This window comes from Hippoglossus hippoglossus, chromosome 10 (assembly GCF_009819705.1).
Source record: "Hippoglossus hippoglossus isolate fHipHip1 chromosome 10, fHipHip1.pri, whole genome shotgun sequence".
NCBI classification, from domain to species: domain Eukaryota; kingdom Metazoa; phylum Chordata; class Actinopteri; order Pleuronectiformes; family Pleuronectidae; genus Hippoglossus; species Hippoglossus hippoglossus.
The window spans coordinates 7,191,343-7,213,900 of record NC_047160.1 but is presented as its reverse complement, the minus strand read 5'-3'; the positions used below and the strand labels follow the sequence as shown (position 1 = coordinate 7,213,900).

The 22,558-nt window shown below is 41.8% G+C and overlaps 2 protein-coding genes across 2 annotated transcripts in view; one reads left to right on the top strand and one right to left on the bottom strand.

Annotated features, from left to right (window-relative positions):
* The first annotated feature begins 1,333 nt into the window (after window positions 1-1,333).
* LOC117769092 (transmembrane protein 271-like) lies at window positions 1,334-3,067 on the top strand. Its single transcript, XM_034597705.1, has one exon. The coding sequence runs from the start codon at window positions 1,847-1,849 to the stop codon at window positions 2,636-2,638; it is 792 nt and encodes a 263-aa protein (XP_034453596.1). The 5' UTR covers window positions 1,334-1,846; the 3' UTR covers window positions 2,639-3,067.
* Window positions 3,068-16,057: 12,990 nt separating this feature from the next.
* pigg (phosphatidylinositol glycan anchor biosynthesis class G) overlaps window positions 16,058-22,558 on the bottom strand; it is a 64,833-nt gene continuing 58,332 nt past the window's right edge. The window contains exon 13 of the mRNA XM_034597701.1: window positions 16,058-16,861. Coding sequence (XP_034453592.1) covers window positions 16,639-16,861 — 223 coding nt within the window. The 3' untranslated portion in view covers window positions 16,058-16,638. The remainder of the gene's footprint in view (window positions 16,862-22,558) is intronic.

Sequence of the window (22,558 nt, the reverse complement as noted above, 5' to 3'; positions counted from 1 at the left end):
ACTTGGACTTGTCCTCTGAACGTTTTCACATCCAGAGTAAATGAATTGGAAACAAATCACATCCAAGAACCTCCAACAATTTGCCAGCAGGTCGCTTCATGGGATAGTTTTACATATCCTTGAACTTTTTTTTCAGGTGGTTGCATCCTGAGTGTGGAAACTAATTTCTCCATTTATCTAACGTTTTCAGTTATCGCTGGTCCCAGGGCACATCTTTTTTTCTAATGACATATTAATACGGTTGGCAATGTCAGTTGGCCCACAGCAGCAGCATCTACCTAATGAACTGGCAGATATTCATGGTTCCCAGTTGATGAAATGTAATAACTTTGGTGATCCTTTATTTGTTTTTCTCTCTCCACCAGCAGGCCAAACTTGTGACATGTACGGTGAAACTGACATCTCCAACATCAGCAACATCTCTCAGACAAACTGGCAGAAGATTTTGTACAGATATAATAATAATGATTCCCAGAGGATGAACCTAAATGACATTGGTGATCCCCTGACTTTCCCTCTAGTACTTACATGTGGTTTACATTTATCATTTTGAGTGAAATGACTTGACAACTAGTCACGCATTTTCCTCTATAGCCATATTTGATATACATTTTCTGAAATGTTCTCTTGAAGACATTTAGAGCGAGTCTTGAAGATTTGTTTTAGGACCAAAATGTGTCGTTTCTTCACCTCACAGTTTTTGTGCTTCTTTTGTATCCTCCCCCTGATTCTCACATTAACTTAGTTTGGGCATTGAACATAAAAAAGAAGGGCCACGCTTATGTCCCCACCAACACAACAGGTCATTTAATCCGTGCTGAGTAAAAGCAAGAAGTACAGATTCTCCTACAGACACCTGGTGGATTGTTTTTAAGGAGATGTTGGCCGAGAGAAAGATGTTGAGGAGTCCAGTCAGCTTCTATCAGACTGGATGTTTCAGCACCACGGACAGCTCAGCCTCTGTCCAGTCTCAGCAGTTACTCTATTATTCATGATTTTGTTCACGATTTCCAGAAAGATCCCCCTGTAAACTATAACCCTCATGAGAAAATAATGAGAGGATGACATATCCATCACAGTATGTATGCAGCCTGTGTATAATTAATGTAATTTAATCATATCATGCCATTGTGCTGTGGAAATTACGATTCCATCTAAACTCAATTCATCCAGCTTTTATTTGCAGGAATAACCTTCAGTTTATCACCAGCCTCAGTCACTGCTACCCAACTGATTTACTACTCAGCCGGAGGGCTTTAAAGGAGTGTGGAGAGATGAATGTTCCTGAAAACCAGTGATTTCCTGGCTGCGGGTTGTTTTGTGGATCACCCACTAAAAGTGGTGCCTATAAACCCACCACATCTGAAGTGATGCTGCAGTGATGTGAGGGCCCGTGGGTCAGTGACCATTGGTCCACATGGACCCTGAAACAGCTCGGGCTGGAGCAGCCGCCTCCTCCTCTGCCTCTCAGACGCCACACAGCACTGAGCCCGGCGGACTGCAGAGAGCACACTCAGGAGCAGGGAGAAACTTTCTGGTCAGAGAGCTGATGGACGGTTTTTAGGTGATGTGGAGTTCAAAGTGATCACTGGTTGTGTAGCCTATGGATTATCGATAAGTGCACAAATCAGGAGCGCGTTCTTGCCATTAATTATTTATATATCTATTCCTGTAAAGCGGCGGGGATGCGAGAGAGACGCCACAGCGGCGAGGATCGGCCGCGCTGAACCGGAGTCACCGGCAGACGATGTCCCAGTGTGAGAGCGCTTCCAGGGGGGACGAGGGAGAGGACGAGGGAGGATGAAGAAGGGGGGAGAGGGATCGAGAGTGGCAGAGGTGGAATATAATGAAGTTGAGTGGGAAAGGACTGTGCACCGTCCTCTCCAGCACCCTCCTCTTCGTGTGCGCCCTGAGCGAAGTTGTCGTTGGATTAAGATGCGTCTCTCTGGGATCTACGGTGAAAGCGCATTTCCACCTCGGCGCCGCGGCCGGGGCTTTCTACTCCGGGATACTTGTGAGCATCGGACAGGGGCTGCTGTGCTCCGCGCTGCTGTGCTGCATGGAGAAACCCGGCTGCAGGAACCTCTTTCTGCTCGGTGTTGTGGTCTTCTTGCTGGGAGTGCTCACCGCCTTCTCCGGCGCGGTGGTGGACGGGGACGCGGCTTCCCTGGTGGAGAGGAAATATTCCCACTACTGCCTCCACGGCGTGGTTGTGAACCCTGCCTGCGAGCAGCTGAGGAACTACCAGCGGAGCCTGGTCATCTCCACGGTGCTCAGCACGCTGGAGTGTCTGCTGGGGCTCATCCACCTGGTGATCATCAAGAGGTACAAGACCGCGCAGTTCCCCAGGAGCAGACCGTCTCAGAGGCAGAGCGCAGCGGGCATCCTGTTCAGCGAGGACCGGGACTGCTCCTCGGCGGATTTCCAGCCGGTGTCTTACATCAACCTGGGTGTTTTTAACGTGTTGGACGAGACGGGCGCGGAGGTGCAGTGCGGGGGGCACCCGTCCATCGAGCTGCCGGGGTACGCGACCACGGACCCGGAGCTCAACCACTGCTTCCCGTTCTCCTACCCGCTCCCCAGCGAACTTCCGCCCGCATACGAGGACATTTTCCCCGCTGAGGCATGCAACACATAGCCGCTCCGGAGCAGCCCGCAGCAGCGCTTTCCTCTGCTGTGACAATCAGTGACTTTCTGCTTCATCAATCCCCCTCCTCATCTGCTCCTCTTACAACCCCCCCACCACTGAAAAACAAACTAAACAAACTGAGGAAAACAGTAAGTGACACACAGGAGGACAGCAGCAGCGGCAGCAGCAGTGGATTTGATCTCACCTGATTATTCTGATATGTTCTCAGGCTTCATGTGCCTGGAAGCTTCTAATGTCCATCACCAGTCCAACTGCTGTAGAGGAGTAAGTGACACAGGCCCAGACAGAGCAGCCAGACCAAGGCCCATAGACGCAACAGCTTGCAAAGTATTATAACAAAAGCAGAGTTTGTGTTTTGAATGTTTGCTGTTGACATTTCTACTTGCGAATAAAATGTGCATTTATCCTCCTCATGAAGCTGCTGCCACTTTAGCTCTTGTTGGTTTAGTCTGAAGTTCATTTCCAAGGCTTCAGACATCTTGTCCCTATCGCTGAGTGTGGCTGGTGCCAGTCAGTGTTGTAGCAGTTATTTGCTAGTCCATGAGTCAGCATCATCAAAGTGATGATCGTTACCATGAGTGTCATTATCGTGCCATAATGCTGAAGAGAGGACTGAAAAGTGCTCTGCATCTCAAACAGTGTGTGGAGCCCACTGAAAAGGAAACTCCCCTGATTTATTCATTTGTCCAGAAAGTTGGGGCAATCAGAACCGGCACAACTTTAAAAAGAGTGGTCCTAAACACACTTCCCATGATGTAAATTGACGGCACCTCTCATTAAAACAGTCCTTTGCCTGGAACTCCTCGCCCTCAGTTTGTAACGCAGGCTTGCTGTGATAACTGCGTGGCCTTCAAACCCAGAGAAAACCCAGATGAGTCACTATGAGATCATCACGGTAGAAAACTCTTCTCAGACATGTAAACTGAACATGATGAAGAAAACTTGTTGGATCAGGCCATAGATAACACTGGAAAACTGGAATCATTCATAAAGATAGTGAGCATATTGGGGTGAGGAGGAGCAGGGGAACAGTCTGAACCTGAACGCACCGTAACTCATTTGCTTTATTAATTTTTCGGGCCTCGTGACCAGAATGTCCTGATATGACACAGACTAAATGACTCACTGTGTCTAATCATAAAGAATCAAACTGTACAGAACTGCTCCCCACGTTGTTGAACGCGATGTGACTCAAAACCATTCATTCACTGCACCACTCACCAATACGTCAGCTCTCAGCACGAATCATCAAAACCTATTCAGCCTCACTCTTACTCATTTGAATGAATAGCTACAACCATAGCTGCCTGTCATCGTCATGTGCCCACCTTCACAACAACATTGTTCTCTGCAAAATGTCATCGAAGCGGTCACTTCCCCCCTCAAAGTAAAGTTCTCAATAAACACTCAAATGTCTCTCCAGGGGAATTTTGACTAATAAACATGAAGAAGTACTTTACATGGCTCAGTGTAATAATCCTCCTCTCATCCCTTTCAAACCATGTGATGATGCTCTCCACTCTCTTCTACTTAGCCAAGTGCAGGATCACGCCTTTAAAAACTGCCTTCCTCCTGCTTAGGTTTCCTGCCTGTAATATATTTATATATATATGCTAATGGTGCTAATGGTGGAGGGCTGTGTGAAAGTCATCTGCTGAGGCTGTGCCCCGGCAGTGTCCGTCCACAGAAAACCAGCTGGAGTGTTCAAAGTGAACATTTCCAGTGTTGAAATAGCTGGGTAAATTTAGCTTCACCTTAAGAGAAGGTAGCTGGGGAAGTTTTCTTCCTCCTAACTGCTCAAAATACAGTTAAATGTCAGGTTTTGTTAGGCCCATCGTTCACAGAGCTGGTGCAATGATGCAACACTGATTCTATTAGATATTTCTGTTATGCATGGAGCTTGTTACCTCGGAGAAATGCTCTGACATTCAATAAATGAAGTCACAATACGATGGTGAGAAAGTGGAGGTAAATAGTTATCAGCTGGGTTTGCTTGACTGCTTCTGAGTGAGATCTTATGTGACTGAACGTGATATTTATGACAAAAATGTAGATAATGAAATAAACTGCAGCGTGATGGTGCTATGAGGCCTTCTATTAAATCACTGGAATGTCAGTACTGACTTTGTTTGCATTGGGAGTCGTTGGACTGGAGCAATTTTCTATTTTCCACTTCATTGCCTGGTTAAGCTGAGCACAGAAGTTTTATATATTTTCAGAATGTACAAGGTCTCTTTACATATTGAATATTTCAAAACAGTGAACTACCCAGTAGATTTTCCAACTGCAAAGCAAACTCTGTGTAAATACAATTAGATTGTTGCTTATAGACTCAATCATGCAGATTCACAAACATTTTTTGATATTTACCACGATATAGCTATTCAATTGACAACATAGAGAGATTACTGAGCAGATTTTCCTCCAGTTTTAGTTTGAAAGCTTTGATTTATTGAAGACTGAGCGTTGTTCATGCTTCTATTAGAATCACTTTAAAATCAGCTGACCACATCAGCACCAATTATTTATCACTGTTGTCACTGCCATCTCGACAGCCTGGGTCATTGAACTCATCGATCTGAAACAACAATACAGTTTTCTAAGACGTTAGTGCTGCGTCAGACCTGAGCGCCAAGTGACACCTGTTGAGAATAGTAAAATCAGATATGATTAAGTCAGACAGAGTGGGCTACATCACTATACAAAAACATGCTGTGATTAATATAGTTATGAATTATAAGAAGCAATTTATGATATGAAAAACAAGTAGGCTATACGTATTGCACTTAAGTAAACAGCAGTGCTTTGCATTCCAAAATGCAGATTTTCAAAATCGTTTTAGTTTTCTCGTCCGGATGGAGATATTTTGTAAAACTAAAGTCATTTGCAAAGTCAAGATCTTTCTTAAAGATGGAGGGAAAAGTAGTGAAGACAAGGCCTTACTGGATTTGACAACTATAGTTACATGTTAACAAGAAGTAACATGTAATAAATATATACATATAAAGCAAAGCAAAATAAATAACATACATACTTTACATAAACACAATATATGAGCCTATTAAATATGATCATTACTATAGAATAAAACTATAAAACTATTTAAATTAGCTTCGCTTGGCCAGCCACAACAGTAAAGTGACACTAAAACCAATAAATATAAAACAGTAAATAGTAACACAGGGGTTGATGTACTCATTTGTAATACATCTAGGCTTGATACTATTGTGCCACTATGTTGGCAATTTTTGATTAGTACTTTTTGCTATTGATACTTTGCTGCTGTTTAATGCTTATGAGATTTTTAAAATGTAGTATTACTTATTTAAAGCTAAATAAAAAAAAAGTCTGAACACATCTCCCACTGCTGCAATTGTTAGCAAGCTAGCTAGATACATATTTGACTGTTCAATGGGGCTACTAAAATGTGACAGTTGAAGTTAATATTATAGCTATTTGTAACAACATTAACTATAATGTGTATAACTTCCAATCCATAAAGTTAGCCATCAGCTTATTTGGATGAAGCTAACTAGGCAACAACTAAAACTGTAAACTCTGTTGTCTGGGATGTTTTTCTCCACAGAAACTGATGATATCAATAATCACACTGAGACTAAACAGACCATCAGAAATAACCTTCTCTCTTTCATTGTATTGTCTTAGTCTTTGGCACGTGGCAGCTACAAGAGGTTATTTGTGTGTGGATGATAACAAACACTGATTTCTGCTCGTTTCTCCATTATATAACAAATACAATTCCACTTTTTCAAGTCAAAACAACAACATGAGAAAATAGAAGGGCACTCAGTAGAGCACCAGATCCATCCAGAAATATCAGCTACCTAAACATGGCTGCTTTTTTTTTTTCAGTGTACGCAGTGTAACTGTGTTTAAATATCATCTCCACCAGATGTAATTATAAAATTCCCTCTTACAAACTTTATGAACGTCATCACCGTGGGAGCAGTTTTTAATCCGCTGTCCGTCATGACAAATGCATCTCTGCTGTGTGGTCATTAACAAAATGTCACCTGCCTGTTCACTGGAAACTAAGTGTGTGTCCCCTGAGCCTGGAGGCTGTTTTTACACGTTCACGCTGAGAGCCTGGTGCAGCCGCTGTGCTCCACTGATGCTCAGCTGCTACATGAGAGCCGGGCGTAGACGTTATTTGACCCAGTGACCTTCTGTTCAAACACATGATGATTTCAACTCGTGTCATGATAAATGTCATATATTATTAATCTCTTTGCGAATCACTAATTCAATGTGAAAACTGCGTTTAAGAAACCATCAACAGTGTGTATCTGTAAGTGATTACCTCCATTAATGAATTAGCTCTGACTTTGAAGTAGCTCACGGTGTCTTTTCTGCCACATGACACCTCCTGCTGCTTCCGAGGTGTAATGATGAGTAATTGCACATTTTTTTAAAAAGCCAAGACATGCGAGGTTGTGATGTAGGGCACTCTATTATCTTAAGATCTGTGTTCAGTGCGGTCAAGAGCTTTTTCCTTTTTTTCTCTTCCCTGGTGGCAGATCCTTTGTTGGATAGCAGTGCTGCATTAGTGTAATGACAGCCTCCAGCTCTGGTCACACAAAGTTAAAAAAAAGCGCTGACTTGCATCTCAAAGTTCCTCCCCCCAGTAAGAGGAATAATAAGTGAGGGTTTCTGCACAAGTGATTACACTGCAGATATTTGGATGAGTGATGTACGTGGACAGGAGCCGCCACGAGCCCCTGAGGCAAGGAAGTGAGATCAAACACTGTCGTTGGATCCTACTTCGAGACTTGGTTTGACGATCAGCTCATTAACGTGCGTACTAACCTTTTGAACCTTGTTGTGCCGCTTTGTGTAGCTGCTCACCCACAGAATATACTCATTGTACTGCTGAGAGACACACAGGCTAACCCACACATATATATTACATTACATTATTTTTTTCCATCTGCATACTTGTCTGAAAAAAAAAAAAAAAAATCAATACCCCCTAAAAGCCTTTCATTAGACACATATCCATTTGTCTGTGTGCGGCTGCCAGGGAAAGTTGTGCCTGGAAAAACTCCAGTGGCTTTTAAAAGCCAACACTGGGTTTTTCCCTGACCAAATGTGGTTCATTACCTACTGTATGTGTGAGCGTCCAAACCATTAGCCTGTGCCAATTTCTCAAAAGCTTGTTTCCTTTGATATAATGTCTTTCAAGAATTTGAAACTTTCTGTTTAGATCCTTCATCACTACTGAATCCAATGTAAACACAGGACATGTTACAGAAAATCACCCACATAGACACAAGCTGCAGTCCTTTTAACTGTGTGTTCACTTTATTTGCAGGTAATGAGAAACCTTTTCTTTACATTCAGCTCATAAGAAGTCATTTAAATTCATTTAAAGTCACTTATATTCCTTGAGCCTTTTTTTGTCTGAGTCTGTACACAGAGCTGGGTTGTATGCAGCTCAGTGAACTAGCATTATCTTCTCCACCTCCTCCCACTATCCGAGTCGTAGCGATCGGGAGGTGGAGCTGAGCTAGTGGGGTCCCGCCAATACACGTGCTCGACCAATCATGAGTCAGTCTCTGTGAAAGTAAACTGCGACCCATCCATTAACATGGAGGAGCTTGTAAAGTATGATGTAATAGCCATATCCAGGTCCAAACTTTCAGGCTGCCAGCAAACAACAATGGAAGAACCTGTGAATTAATTTAACATGACGTCCATTTTTTAGTGAGGCAACAATGAGGGTAAGAAGTGGCCTAAATTCATTGTATTCAAATCAAACTGTTCTTGCTGGCAGTAACTTTCATTCACCGGGGGAACGTTGGCTTGATCAACAAAAAACACTCACTTCTAAGAAGTTTCCCAAGAATTGTAACTTCCCTGATCAACTGCAGCCATTTCTTCTTCTCTTTCTCCCTGCAAGGAAAAACTGTAGAATGACAAGTGAAGAGCTTTTTTCGAACCGGATCGATTCAGACAGCAGGTGATGCAGCACTGCAGCATCCTGACAACACCACCGCTTCTGTTTAGATATCACACGTCAAAACTTATACTTACCAAATACTGCAGCCAGCCACCAGGCGGTGATCCGAATGCTTTGGCTTTACTTTTGGGGAGCAGTCATTTTGTCAAGCTGCAACATATGACTGCTTTGATTATGGGGTAATGAGATTTTTACTCTTGTTATTAACTGATCAATTATTTCAGCTTGGATCGATCAGAAAATAGTGACGTTCATCACAAGTTCCTGAAGCTCAAGGTGTCGTCTTCAAATCTCTTCTTTTGTTGGATCAGCAGCACAAAACCCCAAGGTGGACAGATTGTGATGTGTCACATAGGACAGGATAATGTTTGGCATCTAAAACAATCTAGTTAGTTATCAATTAATCTTCTATTGATCGACTAATCGTTTGACCTGCTAATGGTTTCCTTGTCATCGCTTTAACAACTACGCTTCCTCCATCACCGACCTGCAGCTGGATTTGTGGATTAGAGTAACTTCATCTCACAAGGCAGCCTGCTGAATTAATACTTAATGAGTGCTTTTCCTCACTGTTGCTTTTTCATTATCTTTCTATACTCAGATATAAACCCAACTCTCTATCCCAGATGTCTTTTGTTCCTTTTATCTGCCACCTAATGAGCTCCATTTGCCAGCAAAGCATCTTACAACTAACTCCTGGATACTTTGTTCATCCGTTTCTTCATACTGAAAATGATATTGTTCATGGGATTTCTTAGTACCACATTTCTCACCTACAGCTTCTCCAGCAGTGCCACTGCTATATTATTCTGAATATGGAGTGATTATATAATTCCAAGAAAGTGTTCTCAGCACATCCTGACATTTAAAGTGCAGGAAAAATACTCAAACGTTTTTCTAGGTCAGAATCACGACTTGGACACAGTCAAATCTGCTCACGTCTGATCTGATGCAATTATCAATGAAAGGATCTCGATGCTGATGGTCAAATGTGTTTCATGGAGGGTTAACAAGCAGTTTCTCCGCCGTTCTGTAAGTCAAGCCAGTAGTAATTTTATGCAAACAGCAAGTGTTTCCCTCCAGGCGTCTTAGCAAGAGTAGAATATTAGTGAGCGGATTCCTCTCAGTAGCTTGGAAGAGAGAGAAGTGTGGCAGGGATGCAGCGGAGGGAGAAGGGGAACCCTGGCAGCATCTGCAGCCACAGAGCGAGGTGTGCGTCAATCACTAGCTCCTGCAGTGGATGGTGTTTTCAGAGGGAGCCAGCTCTAAATTTGCAATAACCTCTTTGGCTCGCCGCCATCTGCCACTTAGCAGACAACTCCTGGAGCATTAAAAGAGTGGAGCGCTGGAGCCGAGTTAAGGTCGCTTTCACAGGGAAAGCTCCAACTCAGAGGCACAACTTCAATTTAGCTCTCCAGCTGCTCGGCTTCTGTAATTAGTTCTGTATTTTCTGTTGGAACGGCCAGGCGCGGTTAGTCCTGACTTCACATGAAAGAGTTGAGCAGCAACATACAAATCACAGAGCGTCAGATATGTATTCCAGCAGCATATTGTACAAGCTGAGGAGGCACAAAACGCTAACTGATTTATGACAACATGATTTATGCCCTTTCACACGCACATAAACACAACAACGTGCTTCACAGAGACATCGCACTGCAAAGGAAGGAAGTTAAATGTCACACACTTTGTTTTTCTTCGCATACAAATATATTCTGTCCCTTTTATCCATTTTCAAAAGGGATCTGGAATTATTCTAATCATTTAGTTTCACTTAAACCTGCTTGAAGGGATTTGTCTGGCCACTTGAGGACATGACAAGCAAGCAGTATTGTTGTTATTTTAAACTGATGTGACAAACCTGTCAGCCAACAGTTTACACTGCCAGCAGATACACAGCAGCATTACCATTCATCTGGAGTCGTGATTCTGGACTCCTGACGGATGTTAGTCCAATATTTGCTCTCCTCTATAAGCTCAGTTCTGATTTCTACCAACTCTGGAGGGAATATCAGGCTCTTTGGTTGCTAAATGTTTACCAGCTGATGTCTGTTGTTTAGAGCCGAACCCATAGTACACAGTGGTTTTTAGCTGGACATGAGGCTGATGAGCAGAGAGACGGAACTGAAACAAACTGTTGTGGGCCATGAAACCAAAAGACTATGCTCCGTAGAGCTGCAGAGTCAGGTGATTATTCTCTGGAAGTTCATAACTGTGAGTGACTCATTTAACAATACACAGAGTCATGGAATCCACTCATAAATGCAGAATATTGATTATAGCAACTTCAAAGTTTTTCACTTTGAACAAATTCAGCTTTTTGTCTGCAATGTTTTCTGATTTCATGGCAATAATAGATCTTCAGCACATCATCACTTTGGAGGATTTTAAGAGAGACTCCCACTCAGAAGTGAGCACAGCATGAAACGTGTCGTTCCTCTAATGATGGCATTGAAGTCCAGCTCCTGAAGCCATAAAATAATTATTTGGTGGGTGGAGAGCAGATAGAGGGCTGATTACTAAATTATCATCCTCCTACCACAACACTGTACGTGGAGATATGCAAGGTGCACTTGCACAGATGGTTTCTTGTCCAGATTTATTAAAGTAAGTAAGAAAGTTTGGAAGGAGAAGCTCCAGTGAAAGTGTATCATATGTCGTCCATCCTCCAGAGCAGGTTGAGCCTGCAGACACATGGTCTCAACCAGCCTGCACGCAGCTGAAAGACAGTTTAAAGGTTCTATGTAAGAGATTTTAAACATAAAGGTTGCAGTCAACACTTATTTTCTATGGCATTGAAAATAGATCCCGGCTACACACAGCACAGTTGATGCTCGCTGCTGTAAAGTTGTGCTTGGAGCAGCAAGAGTGAGCACATACGGAAATAAGTTTTAAAAACACACCTGATGGAAGCTTATAAAAATGGAGGCTCAGACAGGAAAACCAACCTGCAGATGAGATGCTGTGGATCCATGTTATCAGTCTGCACTGCAGCTAGTTGGATATTTGTTCATGCGTTGGCTCCTCTGCACACAGGAAGACGTTTCTGGTCCTGTGTTTAGGGGCAACTTTCACTTGGCTTCGCTAACTCCCAGTCAACACTACTTTGTATAGACAACACCTTGTGTGTTTGAAGGTGTGACAAGGTGTTTATTTTGTTACGAGGTGCAGGTGTAACATCTAGTGGTAGTGAATTTCATATATGACCTTTAATGGTCTTGTAGTTTCTTACAGCCAAATAAAAGTTACACAATTAAAATGATACAATAGAGTAAATCATTTATTTCATCATTAGAAACCAATATTGCAAAAGTGACTAAAAAAATCATTTTGGTATTTGTCATCTTTCACTTGTTTTCATTTCACAGGTGTTGCAGAGCTTTGCAACAAAAACGAAGGAAGCGAAAGAAAACCCTGCTCAGTGAAATAGAGAAAATCAGAAAAAAAGGTTCAGCACATATGGCAAAAAGAATCACAGAAAGAGACTCAATACAAACACATTGTATAGTTCATATAAACTACATACAAAACAAAACGGATGTGATCAGGTAAATCCACACATTGTAGCCATCAACAGAAACATAAATTAGAACAGTTTGTTTCCTCGCTGCAAAAACAATGAAATCAAGACTACTTAAACTCCTACAGGTTGTTATAAAGGTTTGGTTTGACAAGAAGCAGGGTTGGGTAAGGTTTGATAACAGTGACACAGAATCTAATGCAACAAAAGTGTTCTGAAGACGATTGTCTCATATGATGTAAGGATGTTAAAACATTGGGAGAGTAATTAGACATCAGTCCTCTCGTCCTGTGATGTACAACTGTATTACTAACACATGCTATGAAACCTTCAACCATGTGGACACTACAATTATTCTGATCCATTTCATGGGCTGTTGGCTATTTGGATACAGAGGAATGATTCCACACAAAAAGAGCAGTCCCATCAGATTTGTGAGAAGCGGTTCTGAGGCTTGGTCTTGCACCGGTGCCGACGGGTTTAACAGAGGATGCAGAGGAGGTTTTGGAAAAAGAATGAACTCAAATTTTAAAACTGTTTTAGGGTCAATAAAACTCTCCACTGGCTCAATCTATAGCCATTTCATGAGGTTCCATATTTACACAGTATCTTTTGAGTCTTTCAAGAAGTGAAGCTTTTACATTTCTGGTTTGTTTATGATGAACAGACCGAAATCTATGAATGAAAAAAAAAAAGTCTCCTACACAAACTTGAAAATCAACAAACTAATGATAGACCCTGAAAAAAGATAACCACTCTGATGATATTACATATTATTACTGTTATAAACTATATAAGGATATTGTTCTGCCCTGGACTATTTCCTGACCGGGCACATCTACTTCCTGAAGCCTCTTCTGGTTTCCTGGAAAATGTCAAACTATTCCTTAATACTGAGACACTGTGATTGTTGTAGGACAGGCAAAGTGATATGAAGCATACTGATCACTGATGGAACAATCCTCATGAGCGATGTAGATTATTATCTGCTTCATCAACTATTTCCATCAGCCTTTGTTTGAAGCCTGTGTGCTGTGACAGTGTGCTACCGGTTCAGAAAAGGAATAACATGATGTTGAGCCGGAAAACCTGAAAGCTAAACGTGTCCTGCTTCTGATGCAAACCAGTAAACACGCTGTGATCCATATGCAGCGAATGTCTGTCAGTCTATTCAAATGTAAATCCTCTTGTTTGTCTAACTTTTCAATGTTGTTCAGGACATTTAAATTCCATTCTCTCTGGGTGTAGTCAGCGTTGCGGCTCCCTGTCCCTGTCAAGGTGACTCACAGCAACAACTTCGATGGCAGTAAAATAAAGAGTCAGACTCGTCTCAAAGCACAAACTCTATTCAATAACACACCAAACACCAGCATTGCTGTGTTTTCCCCCTTTCCTCAGTTTTGCCATCTGCATCTCCGACGCCCATGGCGACTTGAGGGAACGTCCGTGATCTTAGCCTTGGGTGAGTTGCCGTTTCAAGGCAGACAGCTCATCAAGGTGAGTGACAAGTTTTTGGGGTGGGAACTTACGATTCATTTTACTGCCTGGAGGTGAAAAGTTGCTCACTGTGGCTTGAACACTATATCTTTAAACCTGTTTTCTCAGAGCCAAGGACTGCCAGGTAATGATGAGAAAGGAGCTTTGAAGTCGTCACAGCTGTTCAGTGACATCACAGACACAGGCAACCTGACAAAATGACGGCTACAGTGGAAGTCTTAGCTCTGTGGTCCTGCATGTGGGAGATGGCAACACTATGACACAAGACAAACATGATCCGAGGGTCAATGACATTAAAAAGTTTGATCAGACCAAAATTTCAAGTCCCAGCAGTCCGTAATAATACAGTGAGCTCCATAAGTACTTGGACAGCAGCACACTGTTTGCTGTTCTGGCTCCATACTCTTATTACTTTGGACGATCGCCAACTTTCCAACTTTACTTTGGTAGTATTCTCAGTGATATTGAAGGAACGGATTGAGTAGAAGTTGGAGAAGTGCATAACTCTGCAGTGCAGTGCCAGACTCTGGAAGTTATATGACTTGCACAATGAAAATTGTAATGTATATACAGGAGGATTCAGCCGGATAAGGGGAGCAAATTAAAAAAAGGAAATTGTGTGCCTTTAGCAAAACCTTGAGGTCATCCAGCTAGAATCATTTTAGCTGTTCTTTCGTTTTCAAACTCTATCTCCTCCACAACAATGTGGGAACTCAATAAATACAAAAACGGAAGGAAAGTGCACTTCATTTTTCCACATCTTCTTGAAGCTGTGGTGCAGATGAATGATGGCTGTTGATAACACCGAGCTCAGTGTTTGTGAATTTAAACTACCTCAGTAGACTGAGTAGAAAATGTAATGAGGTGAAAAATATACATTGAATATATTTATGGCAAAGAACTGACACCACCATGTTAACTGGGTATTCATGCCAATTTCATTAAGTGTGTCCTACATGCTGCGTTACACAGATTCTGTGCCTGACATCCCCACAGCTAAATCCTCATTGAGATACACTGAAATAAAACAGGCTGTGTGTCAGGAAAAGTGTGTCAGGTCTTCTTAATGGGCCTCGACTTTATTATTACTATCATGTGTAGAAATGTTGGCCAAGAAAATAATATTGCTACTGACTGAAATATGAATTAGAACTGTACAACATGTGCTGCAGTTTATAATAGTACAAATATGATATTTCCTTTTCACCTGGTACCTTTTGAGGTTTAAGATTCTGGAGATGTCCAGAGAACTGATGACTATATTGGAGACAGATCATTTAGTTACTGGGAAATTGTGTTTTGTATAAATTTAGGTGAGCATGAGATCCATTTCAATAAACAGATTCTAGATGTGAACATGCAGCATCTGTGGGCGAGGATTTTGGGGTTGGAATCCTTCTGGTTTTTGTTTCTAGTTTGACCAATTATGTTTGAGCGGACTTTGGTTGCTCACAGGTAAACAGTCCACGACGAGAGCAAAGGAGGCGGAGCACATTGACCGAAATGCATCGGCTATCTGCTTTTTAATTTATCTGCATATATAAGCAGATAGCTGTTGATAGAGATAAGCCAAAATGTCGACTTGACCGAACACACCTTTAAAAAGTGTCACGGTGTTTTGTGTGATAACAGAAACTGGTCGGACTGTAAACAGTGTACACAGAACTGAAGACTTGCCCCAGAAGGCTGATGTCCACACCAGAAGCCGTTGGCCTCAGAAGCTAATTCGTTGTCAGACAATAGCCGATGGGCTCTGAGATTGGCATGAGTTTAACAATATTGGTAATTTGATGCATTTTCTTTATCGTCCAGCCATTTTCTCAGTCTATGAACAAGAAGTCTGAGTTGTAACTACTCATCTGATGTGAAAATATCTCAGACAACAGCCTTTACATCATCCTTTAACTGTGTGGGCAGGTACAGTCTGTGTTTGACCGACATCCCCCTCACACTACTGACAACATAGTCCTCTATGATCGGTCAATAGGCCAAAAGTCGACAGCACACATGCTCACGTTTATGAAAATCAAAGGTGTGAATATTAACAAGGGCTGTAATGTCTTAGATGTGACAGTAAAACTATGACCCTGAAACTGAAGCAGCTAAACGGAATTCAGCCATCATTAATTTAGTTATTGGACGGCTGTGGCTCAGGGGGTAGAGCAGGTCGTCCACTAACGTCGGACGGGGGGGGGATTGAACTCCGGCTCTTCTAGTCCACATTTCATTGTGTCCTTGGGCAAGATACCAAACCCCAGAAATTGCTCCTGACAGCTGGGCTGACAGTGTATGAATGGTGTGTGATAGAAAAAGATATGATGCATGTAGGAGCTCTGTTTGAGTGCGTGCATGAATGGGTGAATGTGAACTGTAAAATGGCTTAGAGAGGTCCATAAGACAGGAGTAGTGTTGTATAAATAGTCCATTTACCATGTTATTAATACTTCTGCTTTCCCTGTTTGATGATCTATAGAACAATTGTTCAGCAGAGTTCAGCTCTGTAAACATCATGTTCACACTCTGTTCAACATAAACACACAAGCTTCTGCACTGATGTTGAACCCATGGAGCCAAAACATTAAACTCTGCATCACTGCTACTCACTGTACACCAGTCCCTGAGGTCACACCCTGTATGTATCAAAAAAGTTATGCTACTTCAAAAAGCATATTTACACCATTCCACTTTTTATTCATCCACAAACATTTTTTCTCCTTGGAAAGTATTAAATATTAAATAAACTGCTCAAAAGTACATTGTAAGAGCATTCTCAAAGTATTTTTTGCAAAGCAGACGTACAGAGTCCGGATGATGGACTGTTTCAGAGGCATCTGCTCACATACTGTGAACAGACGAGTACACTACAGAGTGAGGATAAGCATGCTCCAGTGTGCATCAGTCTTTATTAGCGGTTCTTACACACATAATCAAGAGACTGTATCTGACCCTTCGACTCCAGAGATTCCCTTCATGGACGATCAGCCTTTCTGCCTATGACGTACCGGAGCTGTGGCTCTGCTCCATCGTGTTGAAGAAGAGACAGATCCCTGCAGTCAGCAGCAGGTGCATGGACTCGTACAGTAATTTGGGCGAAAAGACGCTCCATATGAAGAGATGGTAGCGCAGAACAGTCACCAGCACAATGTAGGCTGCAGCAGGCACAGACCTCAGCAGGGCCAAGCAGTAGCAACCGTGGCCGACTGCAACCGGGCTCCTGCAGAGAAGAAAAAGATGCATCAGAGAGGAGGAAGGAACCGCAGGAGGCAAAGCAGGCAACTCTGTGCTGTGAATAGTAGGAACACTTCCTATAGAGCAACACAGAAAAGTTTCTATGTGAGCAAAGGTCATCCTGAGTCAATTTATTGTTTCTAAATGATCCGTGAGGATGTTGAGTCACTAAAGGTGCCAATTGTTTCTGATGATGCCACATTTTTCACGTTTTTAATATTTTACCTGTACCCAGGAGAAGAGTCTGATCCAATTACCTTCACACAATATTATGGATTGCTGGCACATTCTGAAGAAGTAAATAACTTTAAACCTGCATGATAGGAGGATGGATGCAGCGAGGAAATTAGGAGATTTAAAATCAAACACACGCAGCTACACAAACAATTTTGTTCATTCAAACAGGCAGAGTCCCAGCTGAGGGGGAGGAACTTCAGGACAAGAGAAGACACACTGATAAGGTAGGAGACGTGGGACAGAGTCCAGATTGGAGGTGGGAATTCAACCAAAGGGCCAGTAAAGAAAATGCGATTATATTATTATAATAAATGATAAAACTTCCAGATCTTCATCTGTGTGACAAGAGTAAGAAAATAAAACGTTTGTATGAACTCAGTAGTTTGTAATCCAACGCAAAATAACTTGTAATAACATTACATGAGTCCATTATGTAATATACCAAAGGTTATTCTCCTTCAAAAAGCTTATCTACACCATTCCACTTTTATTCAGCTGCAAACATTTTCTCCTTGGAAAGTATTGAATATTAAATAAACTGCTGTAGTAAAGTACATTCTCTAAGTATGCAAAGCAGAAGTACACAGTCCAGATGATGAACTGTTTCTGAAGCATCTCTTCACAAAACATCTGTTTACAACAGAGGGAGGATAATGTGCTGTGTATCTGTCTTACACACACAATTCTTATTATAGTTAGAATGAGAGTTTTCTAAGGAGAAGAGATCAGATGTGACTATAAATTTACAAATAGTTGACACTTCAAAGTGTGTGCTAACATATGACCTGTTTGATAATATGCTTAGACTGAGGAGGAAAGAGATCATATGGAACAACATATCCACAGATCTTACCTGACACTTTATGACATTTCACAAAAATAATACAACTGCATTTTGCTTAATAACATGAATGTAAGCTTGGTTTGCATAATCAAGTCTAAACTACAAGACAACTATTGGTACAGAAACACATACTGGGCTGTCAGTCCTTTGACTGACAGCCCAGTATGTGTTTCTGATCACTGAAAACTGTATTTTTAAACTCCTGTTTACAAAGTTAATTGCTTATAACGGGACAGTGCTACTGATGCTCCCCAGCAACTAATTTACCAATAACTTTACAAGTCATGCATTAAGCTGGAATGATGAAACATGATTTAGTAAATAACTAGTATCAAACTTTATTTACAGATAACTGGTGCAACTCTATCCAGATGATCAGACTTTCTTTTAACATTTCCCCAGTACAATGCAGCTACACAAACCTTTTCTTCAAATATATGTTTTATGCATTTGGTCTTATTGATAGGACAGTAAGTGTGAAATGAGGTGGGGCTGGGTTGGAACCAAACCTGTGGCCGCTGCAGGAAGGCTCAGGCCTCCGTACAAGGGCTGCTAAGGCTGGCTCCCCTCATACGGAGGCCTGAGCCTTCCTGCAGCGGCTGCAGGAAGGCTCAGGCCTCCGTACAAGGGCTGCTAAGGCTGGCTCCCCTCATACGGAGGCCTGAGCCTTCCTGCAGCGGCTGCAGGTTCAGTGACCTGCTCCACTTACATAAACATAACTTTAATTTGAAGCAAAAACAGTGGTGGACAAACCTCCATTATAATGTCCATTATATTCAGTGCCATTCAGTGTCATACATGAATAAAGTAAGAACAACAGGTCAAAGATGAACCAGAACTTCCCAACAGACAAGTTTGATATTAACTATAACAGTTAAAAGAACAGGTATAAGTAATATCATGTTTAAATAGCGATTTGTCTGGTTTCATTTGTAAATCTGTGACTAGAAAAATATGCAAAAATAAACAAAACCCCCTGAATCCCATCAAACTCTGTGAATTTACATAAACGTTAAGCTCTCCAACTAATGGCTACTTCCACAGTGCTGCTGTTTTTAACACAGCTTAAGTTTATTTCTGTGTCCGACCTCGAACAGCTGCTGAAACATTCATGTGCAACCTCTCAGGTGGGTTAAACAGACTGTAAAATCCTGCCAGAGACTTCATCCGCCTCTCGGTGGAGGAGATGAGCTCCATCTTTGACGTTGTGTCTCATTTGCAGTTACAAATTATAAATGAATGAGGTGGCAAAGAAGCTTAGCACTACTTTAGCCTGATGTCATTTACAGCAAGTGTGTGGTTGGAAAAGTGAAATTCGTAAAACAAAACGACCAAGATGTAGAAAGTAGGAGGAAGAAGAAAGAAGGTGAAAGGATGAGAAAGAAGTTGTGGTCTGGTTGTTCTAAACGTTAGAAAGTGCAAAATGGAGGATGAACGATGCATTGACTGACCCCCTGCAATATATCATATGTCAGTAAACCAACACCTCACTGTAGAAAGCAGCGCAAAAGATCAGCAGCCCGTCACCATCTCCACTTGTGCTTTTTCACCTCTCAACAAAGAGCCAATTCAGTGTCTTGGAAATCAAGGATATGTAGAAAATAGTTTGACCTTTATCTGATTTCTGCTGCTTGTATTTGAGTCTGTGTATGTGACTTAAATGAAAATAGTAAAGTAGAGATGGGTCTCCTCTGATTCGTCAGCCTTGAAGCTCCACAGTGATTATGTGGAACAATAACACAATGAAAACATTCTCTTCAAACCATAGCATGGCTTTAAGTGGACTTTGATGGTGTCAAGGGAAACCCGTGGAATTGCTATTGATCAAAGCCCATTTCCGGCATTTGCCTTGTGGTCGAGCTGCTGACGGTGCAGAGTGAATCCTAAATGAGCGACTGTATCTGTGTCTCTGGATGAGACTTTGTTTTAGTCTCATATGTCCATATTACAAGTGGGGCTTCTGTGAGAAGCACCTCACTGTGATTTATGTTAGCGATGCAAGATGGTCCTGTAGTGCAGAATATAAGGTTTACAAGCTGGTATGAAGGGTGTCGTAGGTTAAATGATATCAAACTCTGGGGCAGAATGAACATCATGCTGGTGATTGGGTTACGGAGGGTAAAACCACAGTGAGTGTAGCGAGGCAGCGCAGGCACCAGCATCCCCTCCCATTAGCAGCTGCTTGTGGGCGGATCAATCGTGCTGTCACTCTAAATGCGATTTACCACCTGCTTACATTGTTGTTTTTGGACCTCAGGTTCACATTGTGCTGCGTCTGAGTTCAGTTTTTTAGTAGAGGGGCATGGATTTATATGCATGAAATACACAACAGATCTGTGGTGTTATTTAGTCCCTGGTTACTGTGAAGTCATTCTCCTTTGCCACTGTGGCTTTACTTTGAATTTGTGAAACATTTACTCTTAAAGGTGGGGTAAGTGATTTTAATCCAATACACTTTTTGTTAAATTCTGCTAATATCTCCTCATGGTCCGCTACTTGTGTGTTCTATGTGTGGGCTGGAAAGAATCTGGTTTAAATACACAGCTCTGGCTCTGTATTTGGGAAACAAAAGCTGCTTTCAGTCACACACTGAACTCCGGATAATCTCCTGACTTTCTCCAGAGGGGCCCCATGTGAGAACACAAATGTCAGAGTAAGAGCCAAGTTTCTTCTTTCAGCCCTCAAGTAAAAACTCTGGATAATTTCCTGAATGAGCCGATATGAGAACACAGTGGTGACACACACATAGAAGACACAGACGAATATGTGAGAGCTTTTGGTGATAAGGGCTGACGCCAGTGTCGATGTGCTTTGAACCAAAAACCTGTGATCTTCGCAGCAGAATTAATTCTTTACTTCCTGCCTCTGCCTGGTGCACCACCCCTCACCTGAACGCTCCAGAGGTATCTGTGCTGTTGTGAATGCATCTGAGCGCAGAACCTCCTGCTGCGTTGTTCATGTGTGAAAGGAAAACTCTGGGAAAAGCCCAATTGCAGTCATTCTCCAGAGTTCATATCTGAAAACGGCTAAAGAAAACTGGACAATCCAACAGCACAACACTGTTCCAGCCAATCAGCAACAAAGATATTCATGCTCGTGCACAGGGCAGCAGGGGACATGAACAGTATATGCTACCTGTATGCTAATCCTCTTTCTTAAAGCGATTACTAAGTAAAACGTGTAGAAACGTCATCTGTTACATCCTGAACGAGAGAATGTCGTCATTCCTCTGCTTCTACTATTGAAGGATGGGATACTTGTTTGTGGTGGCTAATTCCAACTTGATGAGATCAGTGGTTCCCCTTGGCAATGGCCGAGAATGAATGAATGGGGTGGAGATTCTGAAGGAGCAGTGAAGGGAGAGGTGTAGTTGTTTTGGTTTTGAGTTCAAATATAGCTAATGACTCTAATCAAGCCCAGTCATCTGGTGGCTCTGAGAGCAAAAGGTCATCCTTTTTCAAATTTAACCGCCCATCAAGTGTCAACAAGTCTGAGGTGGACATCTACCTGGATGCACAGACCAATGATGACTTCACGGAGTACATAGTCTTAACAAAACTGACAAAGCTGTTTGTCAAATACAACACAGCACTCCCTTCGAGTGCTCCAGTAGAGAGGCTATTCAGCATTGGTGGCCAGATCTTTAGGCCCAGGAGAAACAGGTTGGGAGATGCCAACTTTGAAAAGCAATTGCTTTTAAATGCTAACAAAAAGCAGTAGTCTAGTCTGTGGACTAAGCAAGCTTGTGTGATTCTTTGATAAGAACATTGTTTACATGTTTGTTTACTCAGAGTTTTAAGTGTCAGTCCCATGACAGAGGGGCACCTGAGTTCTACAGGGGTGCAGTTTACAGTATAAAGAGTTAAAAAGGAGTTTTTGATGTTCAAATGCATGTCATCAGTACTTGTTAAGCTGTCCAAGTAATATTTCAGGACTTTGTCTGAAAAGTTAACAACCTACCTCTCTTGAGCTGTTTGATAAAAATGGCCATCTTGATTTTCATGTTTCATTTCATTTTCATTTCATGTTTTTTTTACAATATTACATAGCCTACATTATTTAACTGAAGCCATTTTGTAAAGGTAGATGCAACAGACAAATAAAACAACCCCCCCAAAAAACTTTTTGTCCTCTGTCCACACATTTATTTTATAAATTTAAATGATAGAATTTAAGGTCTAGCCTAATAATTGGTTTCATAGCAAGGCATAGCACTATGATTTGTTGTGCCTTTTGTTTGCAGGGTATGAATAAATAAACAGGCAAAATTAGCAATAATTAAAAAAAAAAAAATAAAACATTAGTCTTTCATTCTCACTTTCCACCTTAAAACTATGAAATGAACTGAACTATGAACTAGTTCAGAATTTAAATGGTGAACCATGAACGTGAACTATTCATGTTTACTTGTATGAACTGAACTTTGAACTAGTTCATGAGAGGTGCGAACTTGCACAACACTGCAGGTTTCTGTGTCTTTGCCACCAACATCATTGAGAAGTTCTCTCAGACTTTTAAAGTCCACATCACGTTTCTCTGCGAGTCATCAGAGGGGAGCCACTTGGACGAAAATGTTGGATGTATTAATGTATCAACTTTGTC